Source organism: Lepidochelys kempii, chromosome 16 (assembly GCF_965140285.1).
Source record: "Lepidochelys kempii isolate rLepKem1 chromosome 16, rLepKem1.hap1, whole genome shotgun sequence".
Classification (NCBI taxonomy): domain Eukaryota; kingdom Metazoa; phylum Chordata; order Testudines; family Cheloniidae; genus Lepidochelys; species Lepidochelys kempii.
Window position 1 is genome coordinate 4,032,124 of NC_136395.1, and position 16,707 is coordinate 4,048,830.

At 43.0% G+C, this 16,707-nt stretch overlaps 1 protein-coding gene across 13 annotated transcripts in view; it reads left to right on the plus strand.

The window, feature by feature from the left end:
• The window catches only part of PNPLA7 (patatin like domain 7, lysophospholipase), a 443,243-nt gene that overhangs the window by 154,889 nt on the left and 271,647 nt on the right, over positions 1-16,707 (plus strand). For all 13 annotated transcript variants that reach the window (XR_012155226.2, XR_012155225.2, XM_073314045.2 and 10 more), the window contains one exon: positions 15,553-15,684. Coding sequence is in view for 11 of the 13 variants with exons in the window: in XM_073314045.2 (XP_073170146.1) it covers positions 15,553-15,684 (132 nt within the window). In the remaining 2 variants the exon portion in view is untranslated. The remainder of the gene's footprint in view (positions 1-15,552; positions 15,685-16,707) is intronic.

The following is a 16,707-nucleotide window of genomic DNA, read 5'->3' on the forward strand; positions in this document are numbered from 1 at the left end:
CCCCACAAGATCATAGTCCGGATTCCATCAGAGACGCTTTCCTACTACCCTGATCGAACAAACTCTGTTACACTTTCCCCTTCTGTTCCACTCCTACACAGATATATCCTTGATATGTTTCACCTAAAACATCAGTCACTGCCAGCTAGTTCTATCAAGGTCTATTTGGCAGCAATATTTCCATCCTAATGTGGACAACTGTTCTGTATTTTCTAATACTATGACAATGAACTTTTGTAAGGTTTTGTAAACCTGGAAAGGTTGTACCTACAGATAAAGGAACCTGTTCCTCCCTGGGACTTGGACTTAGTTTTGTCAAAACTAATGGGGCTTCGTTTGAGTCTTTAGCCACGTGGCTCCTTATTACATCTATCACTTCAGCCAGGAGAGTGGCTGAGCTGTGCGGTCTGCTGTTGAAATCTCCTTACACAATTTTCTTTAAGGACAAAGTATATCTGCACCCTCATCTGAGACGTCTCTTGAAGGTGATCTCTAACTTTCATATTCACCAGTTGATTTACTTTCCTATGTTTCACCCAAAGCCACTTTCCAATAGAGAGGAGCAACGCCTGCACACCCTGGATGGTAGAAGGGCTTTGACATTCTACAGACAGGACTGAACAGCTCCATTTGTCAACCTAACTATTCATGACCATTGCAGACAGGAGGAAGGGCCTCCCAATCTCTTCACAGAAAATTGCATCGTGGATAGCCTCCAATAATTGTGTATGTTGTGATCTGGCTGGGATTTTCCCATGGAGCACAGTAACTGAGCATTCAACAAGATTGGCAACATTTAATGCGTAAGTCCATATGTGCAATCACTTGAAGAAAAACAGGTACAGTACTAACCTTCTGTAATATTATTTAAGATGTCACACATGTGCATTCCACGATCCACCCTCTTAATCCTCTGCATTGGAGTTGTCCGGGAAGAAGGAACTGAGGGGGTTCTGGGGTGCCTGGGCCCTTTATACCAGCACTCCAAGTGTGCTCCAGCTGCCCCAGTGGGTACCACTGTGGGGAAAAATTAGATGACTGTGCACAGGGTGTGGTTACTCTAAGAATGGAAGGACATGTGCAACACATCTTGAAGAACAACAGTTATGTAAGGTGTTTTCCTCTCTTGTGACTTATCTTGGAATCTCTCCAATCATTCTTTTCTCCTGGTGTCACTTCACATTGGGCAAATACTGCCAAGGTTCGCTGTGGAGAAGTGACACTAAAAGATTGCCCTCAGGCAAACAATGTAATAATGTAATAACATTATTATTACATGTAATGTAATAACAGCCTAGTGTTTGGAAATATGTGGCCTAGGGTGCTGGGCAGTGGGTTACGTTCCCCTCACTAATACCTTGGAGCAGGGAGCTATTGCCTGGTGCTTGAACTACTAAACACTGTGTAAATGGGGAGATTAAGCATAGGAATGACATGAGCTGATTATATAGTTTCCCCTAAATACTCTGTTCACCAAATTGACATGCTAAATGCAGGGTGCTTACTCCGAAACCTGTGTTTCTCTTGATGAACAGTGTAATCAACTTGTCGCCAGAATCTCCTGGGGCAGGAGGGAGGGAAGGGGGTACAGGCTCTGGAATGCTCTGTCACATTCTCTTCACCAGTAAACCTCAGTTTGGAGTCTGATGATATGTGACTGCCAAAGGAGCAGAGATACTGTGCTTAAAAGTGCACTGCCAGTGAGGCTGGGTGTGAACACTCGAGAGAGGAATTATATGGCAGTCCCAGCCTTTCACAGACAGTTTGCCGAGAACTTTCATAGCTACATTTTCTTGGTTTGCTGATGAAGAATACAGGAATCTTTACCAAAAACCAGGCCTCTGGAGTAGCAGGCATTTGGCTCTTTGCTTTCCAGATGCCAGTGAGGGAGTCTCAAAGACTGTGATGATTTTGGGAAGGGGAGAAATACGCCTTTCTTTTCTTACATTTGATTATAAGTGGGTTTCTTCCTGTTGTGCTAACACCCCTTCCCTGTCCCCACACCCTGTAAAGCGTGGTATTGGACATTGTTCTAAACTGTACAGCGGAAGTAAGAAATTTTGAGAGGACACAACTGAAATGGACCTATTCTGCCTTCCATTGTGTTAAATTAGTAGTGGGTGCCCTCAAACATCGTAGTGGTGTGTAAATGTTGTACTTGGTATAACCTCCCTGAAATTACACACTGTCGCAGATTCAGCACTCTGCCACTTTCCCCCCCATACAACAAGTAACTTTTCTTTCCAAGGAGAGGGGCAGGTGCTGTTCTTGGGCTCCGTGATACCAATGCCGCAGGTTGCTGTGCTGTTACAAATGCTGGCCAGCTTGCTCAAAACAAGGCTCCCTGCACAGGAACCTAGTGGAAGAGATTGGCAATCAGATGTAATTCTGCTTTCATGGTTTTGTGTTTTCCTGTAAAGTTCTTGTGGCGGTTGACATATTATTAAAACAGAGTAGACAGTGTGTTTTCAGGCTGACTGTGGGCTCCCATAATGCTAGCTCAGACCTTCTACCCATCCCCCAAATAAATATTCTTGTCAGTAAATGTTTTTTATTCTGTGGCTGTCCAGAGTGTTCAGAGCAGCTTTCCTTCTTATATAATTTTCATTGTCTTTTTGATGGGGAGATAAATCCAGAAAAACAAACACAATATTCAAATAATGGAAACATATGCTTCTTAACATCCCCATTAAATAGCCAGAAGTGGACATCTTAAGTCTGTTAACCTGAAGACAAGGTGACCCAAAGAAGTGATGGGGCAGGGCAGAAAAAGGTGAGAGGATGGCATATGTGATTGGTAAAGCACCCTCATACACCAGATTGTTCATAGATCATAGCTATTTTAAGTGACCCAGGTACAGGAAAATGGGTAATCATATCCCCCAAACCGCCACCTCATTTGACAGCAGGTTTCACCTTCTGGGCAGCATAAGTAGAGAGGCCAAGGGCTAAATGAACATTGGGCCTAAATCTCTTTCATCCCTGTTGGAATGAACTGTAAACCATGTATATGACAGAAACCAGTTCAAGCCAGGGGGTGTGACAGCACCCCTAGAGCCAGCGCCTGTGATTCAACTTTAAACTGAACCGTACTCAAGTGTGTGGGTGAAGGCTTGATGTAGCAATGATAGCACAGAAGAATTCGTCTATTTTCATAAGTGAACAAAGTGGCCTGGTTTTGGAAGTGGAGTAATGCTTAATAGCAAATATTTTGCTGGAAACTGGGTCTGTGTGTAGGGTCAGGGCATATCATCAGGGAAGGAAAAGCTGGGGTAGGGGGAAGCCCTCAGAGCGACAGATTTTGAAAGACAAATCCTATAATACAGGGTTGGAAGGGAAGATACACAGGTAGGATAATGAAAACCATGGAAAGTTTAATTTGTCAAACTCCACTCCTAGGAACTGTTACTGATCACAAGATGGCTGCCCCCCCACCTCATATACTAATGCTGTTGTATGTATTGGAAAGAATTTTGGGAAGGGTAAAAGGTATAAATGCAGAACAAAAGGTTTCTTTACAGGCGCCGAAAGGCCGAAGGGGGAGGAAAGGAGAAAGGAACGGGTTAACTTGATGTTTCAGCTAAACACGAAGATAAGGAGCTGACTCCAGCCCAAGGTCATTGCACACAGTCTGATATAGTAACTCCCCACTTAACATCCTCTTGTTTAATGTTGTTTCGATCTTATGTCCCTGTTCAATTACAGAACTTTCTCCATTTAAAGTTGTGCAATGCTTCGCTATAACATCATTTGGCTGCCTGCTTTCTCCACAGCTGGCAGCCCCCTATCAGTTCCCCTACACCCCCACCTCACAGCGCCTCCCGCCCGCCGGCAGACCCCACGGATCAGTGCCTCCCCCCGCTTCCTGCCCGCAGCAATCAGCTGGCTTGCAGCATTCAGGAGGGAGGGGGGAGGAGCGAGGACTCGGTGTGCAGGCTCCCCCTCCCTCCCCTGCCTCCTGAACGCCACAAACCAGCTGATTGCTGCAGGGAGGAGGGAGGCTGTGTGCCAAGTCCTCACTCCTTCCCACACCCTCCTGCCCCCTGAACATTGCAAGCCAGCTGATTGCCGTGGGCAGGAGGGTGGGGAGAGGAGCAAGGATGCAGCGCTCTTCCCTCCCTCCCTTTCCTGCCTCCTGCCCGCAGCAATAAGCTGGCTTGTGGTGTTCAAGAGGCAGGGGAGGGAGGAGGAGCTCGCGCGCCATGTCCTCGCTCCTCCCTCCCTCCCTCCTTAATGCCGCAAGCCAGCTGATTGCCACGGGTAGGAGGCAGGGGAGGGAAGGGGGAGAAGCGAGGACGCTGTGTGCGGAGTAAAGGGGAAGGAAGGGGGGAAGAAGAGGTGGGTGAAGGGTGGGGACTTGGGGGAAGGGGTGGAGTGGGCGGTCCGAGGGCTGAGGCCCCACTGCCCCTGGTGCTTGGGGCCACGGGGGAGGCAGCAACAAGGGACAGGACCCTGTTGCCTCTTTCAAAGGGGGGATAAGAACCTCTCCCGGTTGGAGAGGGCTCTCACCAAAGTGGAATACAATCCCTGGGGTTCTGTGGCGGAGCTCCAAAGAAGCGTGCATACTTGGCAGGATTTGTTAGACCTGTATGCCAGGTATAAAAAGCAGAAGGGTAAAAATCTAGGGCCAGCTGTGGGATTGATATGGACTGCGGCAGCCATGTGGTATCAAATGTTGTTGGGGGCAGAAAGAGGAATTAGGGAGAAGGGAAGAGCTGTGTACCGACAGCTAGTGGAAATTGAGCAACTGAAAGTGCAAATTACTAACCAGGCGGCAACCCAAGCCTATGTCCAGAATAAGTTGCAGGCCTTAAGACAAGACTTCCAGGCGGAAAAAGCAGAATGCACCTGTCTGGAAACAATGGCTAAGCAAGTACTGGTCCTTCAGGGGCTTGTCAAAAATTTGACCATTTGTGCTCAGCATACACCGCAACGGCAGTGTGCCCGCCATAAAAAAAAAAAATCAAACAGTTAAAACATCAGTTGGCCGTACGTTCAGTCCAGGTGGCAAGCCTCATGGGGGATGAATCGGGTGACCCTTGTAAGGGCTTTAATCTCTCCCTTTGTAAGAATCCTCAATTTTGGGTGGAACCTTGTTGCACCCCTCATTAAGACCGAGGAGAGGTCCAGTGGTAAAGGGGAAAAAGGTCATATGTACACCCCCCCAATTGCAAAAAAAAAAAAGCACCCCATGGGGTAATTATGAAGAGGAAAGGGACCAGGAGAGGTGGGGGCTAGTTAAGGAGCCTACCCCCCTTGCTAAATTGGTAGTGGAACAAAACCTGCACCCATGAAAAGGAACGGTTCGGCTAAAAAAGCAGGCGGGCAACAAATAAAAAAAAATTTAAAAACAGGTTAAAAGCCCTACGGGCATAATAGCAAAAATAAAAAGTGCAAACATAAAAAATTCAACCCCCCAAAATAATATTTAAAATAATAAAATCTAAATTAATTAAAATATCATTTAAAAAATTAGCAAATTTTTAAAAAGGTAAAAAGTTAACTCTGCAGAGGCTGGAGGGAATTAAGCAGTTAAACATTGTAAAAGTATTAAAAAGAAAGTTCTTGGTTTCTTTGCAGCCATTCTGAAGGAAAAATGGGCCTTTTTTCTAAAGGAATGTCTGTAAATAATCCAGGTAAAAAGACTATCTAAGTAAAACCATTTGACTATAAACGAGCTAGTCAAATTTTGCTTAAAAAAACCACTCCTGGTGTGTATAATCTTTGTTTTATAGGTTAAAAATAAATTAAATTTTAAATAATACCACTAAAATCCATTTAAATCTTTCATTCAAAGTTGCAAAACCAAAAACCACTTTTTGCCAGACACAGGTAACTAGTGTTGTTTAACTTTGGTATTTAGCATTTAACCCTTAAGGTAACTCAATGCTTTACAAAATTTAAAATGTTTTTAAATGAAAACCAGTTCTGACTGCAGCAGGGCTGTCAAAGTCAAAAAAATAAAAAAAGACTTTAATTTTGCTTTTTGGTAACAAAATAGCAAATAAAAAGCTCTTTAAAAAAAAAAAAGACAGTGCCCCACACTAAGCCTTAAAATGGCTCTTTGTAATCAAAATGTCACTTTGCTAAAAATACATAAAAATTCTATAAGCACAAAAAAACCAGTTACACCTTATATAAAAATTAATATGGCTAATGTTATGAAAATTAAATTATAAAAAAATGTGCATTTTCCCCAATGTATATTATAAAAGGGATAAAAAAAAATGCAAACAACATATTATACTACTTAATTAAAATCCTATTAGGGCGCCAAAGGGAGCCACAATAGGCTGTGTTTTCTTTTAAATCGCTGTGTGTTTTAAAAGCAAAAGTTAAAAATTAAAAGTAATCAAAACTCTGGTAAAAGTTGATCGTGTCCTTTTTAAGACAGAGTCTCTAAGCTGCTAATGGCTTTGAATCCAAAAGCAAGCCAAAAAGCATCTGTGTTAATGCAAATTACCGAACTAATAAAGATAAAAGCCATTAAAACCTGGCCTGCCTATAAAATAAAAACAGGAAAATATGGGAGTAATTCTTCTGTTTTGCCTGCAACCAGGAAGGGTATTTATAAAGTGTGTGTGTGTATATATATATATATTTATATTTAAGCAATAAGCTGGCACCCCCAAAGGGGTAAAGCCAGCTAAAAAGCCACCCAAAATACCATGAATCTACTGTTACAATAAAAATTACGTTTTGTGTTCCATGTTTTGTCTTGTCTTGTTGCTAGCAGTGTTGTGTACCAAATGCTGTAAAAAAACCTCCTCAGGTAGCAGACACCATATTAAAAAAAATTAGTTTTAAAGCAAAAATTATAAATACTGTAAACCTAAAAATAAATTAAACTCTCTGTCCCAGCTACAAAACAGCCTAATACGTAAACAAATAAAAATAAAAAATCATACTGCTATTGCACATGGGATGTACTAAAATGCAAATACTGCTTTATCCACCTTAAAACACAAAATGTTTTGGGTTATATCAAAAAACACTAAGGTTTTAATACACTTGCTAAAGCAAAGCAAAAAATTACTGTTTAATACTTATCAATACAAATAAATGCAGTATTTTTCTGGCATAATAAAGCTAGACCTTTTAAATAAAAAAAAATATTATTAAAAACACACACCAACAAGCTCTAAAAGCAAAAATATAAAAAGTTAGCCCTCTCCTCATATGGCACATAAAATCCTTCTGGCTACCCCAGACCTTGAGCCAGTGGGCTGGGGAGAAAGGAAGGCTATTAAACACCAGGTGAGTGGACTTCTCAAAAGGGGGTGTGCTTGTCCTTGCCTGTTGCTCCAAAGCCCTGTAGTAAAAACATTTCACTAATATCCTATATATAAAATAAATTAAATAATAAAACTAAAGTACTATATAATGGGCAATATGTATGTATTAATTCCTAAAAAAAAATTTTTTTTAAAATAAAAATGTTAGCAACCTGTTAATAAACAAATATAAATATAATATAAATACTGTGTTTACCAATAATCACATTTACCGTTTGCCACAACCAAAAAAGTCTCAGCTTTGCCCAGTTGAGGGAGGAGCTATGTAAGAGCAAAGCCATAAAGGCAGCTTTTAAATTTAAAAAAAAAAAAAAAGCCAAATGTAAAAAAAATCATTGTTAAAGTCATCTGCGGATGGCAAATTAAAAATACAGTAATGTTGCAAAAGCTGGGGAAGGCGGCCCACACTCTAAACGTCAAGTGGGTGTGTCCGTACCCCATTGTAAATCGCATCTCCCCGGTAGTGTACCATCTTCAGCTACCCGGCAAACTAAAATGGGCGCAGGCCAATGAGCTCAAAACATGTTTCTCCCTATGTTTCTGGTCATAGCGTCGTGGGCTTCGGTTGTGGACCAGCCACCTGCCTGGACCGTCCGGGTTTCCAGCAATCCATAAAATTATCTAAATAATTATAATGCTAAAAACAAAAAATACCTCCAAAGGCTCTCCCTGGCTCGAGCTGCTAATGGGGCCCAAGCCATAGCGTGGTAAAAGGCTAAAGGGAAGGTGCCTTAAAAACAGTGCACAGGCCGGATAGACACAGCAGGGCCACGGCAAAGTATGTGGTGGGTGGCCCCAAACCTCCCCTGGATCCCATGAAAACAAACCCTGTTCTTCCTGTGCTGGCCTAAAATAAAAGTAAAATAAAAAGCCCTTTGGCAAGCAATAGCAGTTACTAATCTCAAAATGTAATATTGTTGTTGTAACCTTCTAAATCAAGCAAACAACATCCATAACAAAAGCCAAAAAGGTCTGTAACAAAACAACTAATAATTTAGAAAGTTTTTCATCCAGGCCTCAGTTTCCCCAATACGCACATTTGTGGTGGTCTCTTTCTTTCTCTCTTGCTTTGTTAACAAAACAAGGCAGTAATAGCAAGAGCCCAAGGACACCCCAAACAGGTGGAACTGCTCTTGCTGCTTCGGGCCTGCAAAATGTGTCAGTGTGGTACAATGTATGTATGGTGGCACGTCTGTGGGAATTCTTGGGTGTCTGATGCTTTTGTCCTCCTTTATTGATTTTACCACTGTTCAAAATTAACCATAATAAAAAATAAAAGGTCAATTATTCATTGGCGGGGGGGAGCAGTTGTGGCTTAGCATCCTGGGAATGTGGCATCACATATTATCTGGAATTGGGTGGACCGTTGTGACATGTGGGAGGTGGCTCCCCAAAATGACATGGCTAAACAATATGTGCTGACTACATCTTCCCAACTATCAGCACATATAAATTGCAAAGGGAAATACCTGGAAATTATGGCCTATAAAGGCCCTTCAAATAATATATTAAAAAAAGGCAATGCCAGGCCACTTTTACGAGGTGGGTCAACACATCTGCTGGGAAGGGGAGGCATCGGGATATGCCCCCACTAAGGCCCATGTGTTTACCAATACCTCTGCATGTGTTTGAAGGACCACCTACCCCAGGGTGTCCCTTAATTTGCTGTTACACTCGCAGACCCAAAATTTGTCAATGCATTGGCCCGCGGTTATGCAAAATATGGTCAATATCTGTAACTGTTATGTTTAATTTTTCATAAATTACACCCAATGTTTTCCTGCCCTTGACTTACACCGAGGAACAACTATCCATATTCCAAACAAATGCCTCATCCTTTACCATGTTGCAGCACACGTTTAATCTAACAAAAGCTGCCTTTGCTACAGCTATCTGGATGGGGCATCTATGCCAATAGGGGGACATGTTATGCCATGTTACTAATGAAGCCAAAAGCCACTACTGGCTAGTGTATGCAATTGTTCTCGCCCTAACAATTCTGTTTGTGCTATATTGCTGCTTGTGTAAAAGGCCAATGGTGACACTAGCCACCATGTCAAAAAAAGGGTAAAAACCTAAATGGTGACCCCTCATAATAAAATGTTGATTCGGGGTCAAGAGGGAGACTGTCACAAGATGGCTGCCCCCCTCCAGGGGGTCTCCTGGGTAAACACCAGCCTCATATGTTGCTAATGCTGTTGTATGTATTGGAAAGATTTCGGGAAGGGTTACAGGTATAAATGCGGAACAAAAGGTTTCTTTACAGGCGGTGAAAGGCCGAAGGGGGAGGAAAGGAGGAAGGAACGGGTTAACTAGATGTTCCAGCTAAACCCGAAGTAAGGAGCTGACTTCAGCCCAAGGACATTGCACATACTCTGATACATGCCAAGACAGAAGGGGGGGAGTCCACCCCCCCGACCAGTTGTGAGAAAGGAGCGTTGCTGAACAAAATTGCAGGGACCACAAAAAAAGTAAAACAACAAGGTCAGCAAAAAATAATAATAAGCGTCTCACCGCCCTAAAGCTAATATGTGTTTAAAAAAGCCACGAATGGCCGGTTTAAACTGGTACACAAAGCTTAAAAATCAAAAGCCCTGCCCCCCAAGCCCCAGGGACTTAAAAACCCTCCCCAAAGCTAAAGCAAGTAAAAAATCAATAGCGGACCCTAAATAACCCGTGCCCGGGTTAAAAGCTCCCGTCCACCCCTCCCCCTCTTCTTCTTACATTACACCCAGGCTTGGCCAGCCTCGGGTAGTGCGGGTGTAAGTATAAAAGTGGGTTGGGGCTTGGGATACTAACACTTTCTTCTGTCCTTTAAGTAACGTGGGGAATAAAATCCCCAGCACTCTCCGCTGTTGTTTTATTATTTTATTAATAAAGCTTTAAAACTCGGTTACTTGGTGTGTTCCGTCATCTCCTCCCCTAACAATCCTGCGTCCTCAGCCTAATCACCTGATGCCTCAGGCAAATTAGTAACAAAAATCTGTCACACCAGCACCTGTGCTTCAACCTTAAACTGAACTGTACTCAAGTGTGTGGGTGGAGGCTAGATGTAGCAATGAGAGCACAAAAGAGTTCCTCTGTTTTCATAGGTGAACAAAGTGACCTGGTTTTGGAAGTGGAGTAATGCTTAACAGCAGAGCTTTTGCTGGAAACTGGGTCTGCGTGTAGGGTCAGGGCATATCATCAGGGAAGGAAAAGTTGGGGTAAAGGGAAGCCCTCAGAGCGACAGATTTTGAAAGACAAATCCTATAATACAGGGTTGGAAGGGAAGATACACAGGTAGGATAATGAAAACCATGGAAAGTTTAATTTGTCAAACTCCACTCCTAGGAATTGTTACTGGTGGTGAGTGAACAAGCTGATATTGGGGGCACACAACTTGTAATGTTTGGGTGATATTCGAACCCCCTGGTAATAATTACCCATTCTTCCCTGGGGTTTCAGAAACCATTATAAAGTCCCTCTCCCCCAATCTCCCTCCCTTTGAAGTTGTTTTCGTGGGGACATTCAGGAGGTCTTTGCAAGTTTATTCAATTTTGTTGTTTTTCTGTATGAATTAAGGGAAACCAAAGAAACAACACTCAGTATATAATGCAAAAAGGTGATAAGGAAGCATGTTCTAGCTATAAAACTAGGGAACTGGGAATGGAGATCTGGATTCTATTCCTGGCTCTGTTACAAACTTGCTGTGGGACCTTGGGCAAGTCATCTCCTGTCCCTTTGCCTCAGTTTCATCATATGCAAAACAGAAAAAGACTTGGAATTTCAATGGTGCCTAAGGAACTTAGAACCCAACTCCTTTTGAAATTCAGTGGGAATTGGACACCTAACCCCCTTGGTCTCCTTTGAAAAATCTTAGCTATGCTACTTACTTTGCAGGTGCTGTGAGGCTTAATTAAAGTTAAAAGAAAAGGAGTATTTGTGGCACCTTAGAGACTAACAAATTTATTTGAGCATAAGCTTTCGTGAGCTACAGCTCACTTCATCGGATGCATGCAGTGGAAAATACAGTGGGTAGATTTATATACACAGAGAACATGAAACAATGGATGTTAATATACACACTGTAACAAGAGTGATCAGGTAAGGTGAGCTATTACCAGCAGGAGAGCGGGGGCGGGGGGAAACCTTTTGTAGTGATAATCAAGGTGGGCCATTTCCAGCAGTTGACAAGAACGTGTGAGGAACAGTGGTGGGGTGGGGGGTGCGAATAAACATGGGGAAATAGTTTTACTTTGTGTAATGAGACATCCAGTCTTTATTCAAGCCTAAGTTAATGGTGTCCAGTTTGCAAATTAATTCCAATTTAGCAGTCTCTCGTTGGAGTCTGTGTTTGAAGTTTTTTGTTGAAGAATTGCCACTTTTAGGTCTGTAATCGAGTGACCAAAGAGATTGAAGTGTTCTCTGACTGGTTTTTGAATGTTATAATTCTTGACGTCTGATTTGTGTCCATTTATTCTTTTACATAGAGACTGTCCAGTTTGGCCAATGTACATGGCAGAGGGACATTGCTGTCACATGATGGCATCTATCACATTGGTGGATGTGCAGGTGAACGAGCCTCTGATAGTGTGGCTGATGTGATTAGGCCCTATGATGGTGTCCCCTGAATAGATATGTGGACACAGTTGGCAACAGGCTTTGTTGCAAGGTTAGGTTCCTGGGTTAGTGTTTTTGTTGTGTGGTGTATGGTTGCTGGTGAGTATTTGCTTCAGGTTGGGCTTCTCCTAGCCTACAGCACCTTGACAGGAGACTTTTATGCATCCTGTCAAGGTGCCCTGCCCCAAGACAGGAGAATGACAACCTCTCCTTAGTCTTGCACCAAAGCTCACCTGAACAACACCCAGGGCCTTCCCAAGTGCATCCATGTTCAGAGCTTCAACCTACCTGGTATGGACACCCATGGGTGCCAACACCCATTTCTTTTCCCCCACCTAAGTGGCCATACGGGGACCCATAGGCAGCCTACAGAAGTTATTCTTCTAGGCTAGAGACTCTCATGTCTACTATAGATAGACAGCAAGGCGATCTCCTTCAGTCTCTCTTTCTGGAGTCCCAGAACCTCAAGAAGAAACTTTTTTGAGGAACAGGAGGCCAGACTAGAGGATATTACTCCTCCAATGAATATCTCTTCATTCTCACTGGATGAAGCTGTGATGCCCCCTCCACCATCAATGTCAGATGATTTCAAACTCTTTCTGGACCTCACTAAGAGGATTATCAGCACACTCTAGATTCCCCTCATAAAGGTAAAAGAATTGCACCACAAATTATTAGACATACTGTATATGACCTCCTCATCAAGGATTGCTCTCCCAGTCAGTGCAGTGCTCTTGGATCCCACCAAGATTATTTGATACACACTGGCTTCCATAGCACCGACATGCAAAAGGGCCGATTAAAAAAAATATTATGTCCAAGTCCAAGGATGTGGACTTCTATTTTCACATCCCTCATCGAATTCCATAGTCAATGCATGTGGAAGACATCACCATACTTAGTCTATCGCTTATGACAAGGACTGGAAAAGGTTTGATGTATTCAGCAGAAAAGTGTATTCTTCTGCAACCTTGCAGATCAGGATGCAAATTTCCAGGCCCTAATGGCCAAATATGACCACACCGATTATTGGAAACATAGTGCCTTTATTGACTTCCTGCCAACCGAACAAAAAGAACAGTTTCAAGCCATCATCAGTGAAGGTCAACTAATAGTGAGGACAGAGCTATAGACTTGTGACATTACCCAGGGTACAGTCTGGACTGTTGAACAGCTGTGTCCCCTTAATTCTCTAGCCTGGGGTGCCTTTTACACTGCATTGCTGTCAGAACAACCACACCTGCCCTGTTCACACAGCCTTCAGCATGCAAATTCACTCCCAGCTAAACACATGAGCACTATGACTAGTCACTCATAAATTACACATTGGGTGTCACCTGCAAATTCCTAGTCCCAGCCTTGTTCCCCCAGGAATGTGCGTTTTGTGCTGCTCGGTACCCTTCTGAACAGTACAAGCTCATAGAAAGTCTGTCATTTCATCAAAGGAAAATCATAATGCACCAGCCTTGTTATCCCAAATGGAGGTTCTCCCACACTTGAATCCAAACACACTGGTTAAGATAAAACAATAAGATAAGTTATTTACTACAGAAAAATAGATTTTAAGTGATTAAAAGTGATGATGCATAAAAGTCAGGATTGGTTCTAAAAGAAAATAAATGTAAAATGCAAGCTAATGGCTAACTTAACAAACTAACAGAATTCAAAGCGAAGGTTTTCCTCACCATACACTGTGGTAAATTTCACAGGCTGTGGTAAATTTCCTTTCAGCTTGGGACCCCTCCCCCTTAGTTCAGTGTCCTTCAGGTATTCATTGATGTCATGAGCAGAGAGATGGGAGGAGGAGTGAAGACAAGCCTTATCCTCCCCTCTTTTTAATTCAATTTCTTGTGCTGGAAACGTCCTTGCTGTGTCATGGTGACAAAACAGTCCCTTGTGGACATGAAGTTTGAATTGTCTCTGTGATGGAATGTAAAGTTCTTGTTGTCACCTTTCCCCCGCTGGAGAATGGCTGCTTAAGCAGGTGATAGCTCTTTGACACCTGGCTGGGGCCAGTGTGTCTTTGTCTCTGGTTTGTGGACAGCATGTTTTAGTAACAATCATACAGCAGAGTCTGATAACTTCACATATAGTGTTGCTACACATATTTCCACGGGATAATGATATTCAGCAGATTATGACTTTTCAAATGATACCTCACAAGACATACACTGTACAAAATTTATCTTAGTCTTGTGAAAGTGGTGAAGATAATAGTGTCAACCACCACAAGACTGCACTATATGCTGCTGATGCAGCAGCCCGCTCAGTGTCAACGGCGGTGGTGATGAGACCAGCTTCCTGGTTACGAGTTTCAGGATTACCAAAGAAGGTACATACCTAAGTTCCCTGTAAGCTGCCACATAGCAGCCTATTAAGCACCACGCACGTGCTCAGGGAACCCACCCAGCTTTTCAAAGACTAATTGTAGTTTGTCTCTCTCTGTTGTGTTGGTGCACTGCTTGCCCTCTGACTAGTTCTCCCACTCTATAAGTGTGTGTGAGTTAAGGGTACACACAAACATAGAACTTCTGCACATTCATCTCTACCTGCCAAGACCCAAGCCTGTTATTAAAACTTCAAAATTAGGGACACCAAGGAATGATTCATGCAGGAAACTTAAAATGCAGAGGGATCTTCCCTTTAGTGTTATAGTAACTTTCTGTATCGTTAGGTTCATGATTCTTTGTTTCTAATGTGAATAATTTTCCATGAAAGACAAGAGGAGACACCAGGTTTGCATGAAAGGTGCGGGACTTTAAATCTAAAATCGCTGAAGTCCGTCAATGGGTTTCTCTGTGCTGCAGCTGGGATTGAGCCTCCCAGTCGGGGTAGACAGACTTGCATTAGCAGGGCTCAACCTAGCTCGTTAATAATAGCAGTGTAGACATTATGGCTTGGGCTTGGGCTTTGAAGCCCATCTGACCAGCTAGATTTGAGAACCTGAACTCCAGCAGAAGCCACAACATATACAGTTATTTGTGGCATGCTAGCTCAAGCCCTGTTTCACAAGTCTGTTTTCCCGGGCTCACTCCTAGCTGCAGTGCAGCCATTCCCAAAGTCAGGGACCTTGTAGAGGTATGCTACTTAGTCAGGGTCTGATGGAACTAGCTGTTATCCCACTCCTTCTGTGTATGCCTAACCTTTTTGCTCTCAAGGTCAATTGTTTGAGTGTATGGGCTTCAATTACCACTTAAAGCCACTGAAATTCCAGTAGCGAGCACTGTGTCATCCAGGGTGCAGGTCTCTGTCTTTTTAATTTTATTTTTAAGATCATGGTCAACTGCCAGACCCAGTAAGACTCCCAGGGCTTGTCTACACGGCATGTCCAAGTGCACAAGGGGGTGGGATTTGTAAAAATGCAGTAGTGTGCCGCTCTCTGTAAAGAGAGAGAATCTCCTTAAACACTTCACTGCGGGTGGGAGGCCAGTGCATACTGTACCATGGAAAACTGGAGTCTTGGGCACCAAGGGAGCAGTAGTTATGTAGATGGTATTTTTATTCCATTTCTAAAGTGAAAACCCATTAACCTGATTCTCGTTGTGAAGCCCTGCGTTGCACCTGCAGCGACTGTGGTTTGCTCTGGGGGAGGGGTCTGTGTTTGTTTCTGTCTGAGTGAAGCGTTTAGGTGGCTTTGTGTTTGTTTCTCTTCTAGGATAATGCGGGTGCAGCCAAGTGTAGTGCTGGGTGTGGCCCACAGTGTTGTAAAGAGGATGTCCTCATTTGTGAGGCAGATTGACTTTGCCTTGGACTGGATGGAAGTGGAGGCTGGACGAGCTGTTTACAGGTGAGATGTGAGCAAAAGGCCCATGTTTTGTAAGCTCCAATACCCCCGCTGGAATGATATCAAAGGTTTCAAAGTCATACACAAATAAATAAGAGTGCTTTACCGAACTGTCATCCCCCATGGAGTCACACTGCTTGCTCACTGGGGCAGGCTCATCAACAAGTGTATGAAGGGTTCATCTGTCTGCCTTTTGAGGGGTTTCTCTTGTGCCCATCAGCATAGTCTTTAAGGACTTTTCAGCCTCGTGGTTTTCATTTACATTAGTGAGAATGGGATGCTAAATCCCTGCATGCTGCTTTGGTGTAAATTCTTTGGTACCTTTCTGATGTAGCAAAACAGATAACACATAGATAACTAAGACAATAACAATTCATATAGACAGGTTTTGTTTGCCAGTAAAGTCTTCCGTGTGTGCAGAGGATAAAAACTCGTCTCTGCCTCAAGGAGCTTACAGTCTGAAATAAACCAACTGAAAGGGAACTCAGGTTTGCCTAACAGTAAATTAAAACTGACTTTACAGCACTTAATATATGTACTGGGCCAAATTCCTCCTTGGATAGCTCCATTAGATTTCTAGAGTTAGCTGTGATTTAAATTTGATCCACTGCATGAAAGCAACAGCTGGGAGGACAAAGCTCTGATTTGCAATTAGCAGAAATAGCAGGTAACTGTAATTCTAGTTTTTTGTAGATTTTGCAATGTCATTACTAATAGAAATCTCAAATACTTGATCAGTGCATGAAAACATCGTGTGTCGATGGGGAAATTTGTTTTAAATCATATGGCCAGGCTATGCCCTAGTATTGGCTCCAATATCAAAGTTTTAAGCCCAGCTTGTATCCTTCATTGTGCTGGAGACCTGAATGCCAAACAGCGTTCTGCCATATCTACAGTTGGGCTTGAACTCAGGCAAAGGCTACAGCTTCACACCATGCATAGGCTCTCCCACCAGAAGAGGAGGCTGAGGTTTGAGTCAAGCAACTCACCCACACAGTTTGTTCTCTTCTCTCTGCACAATTGCCC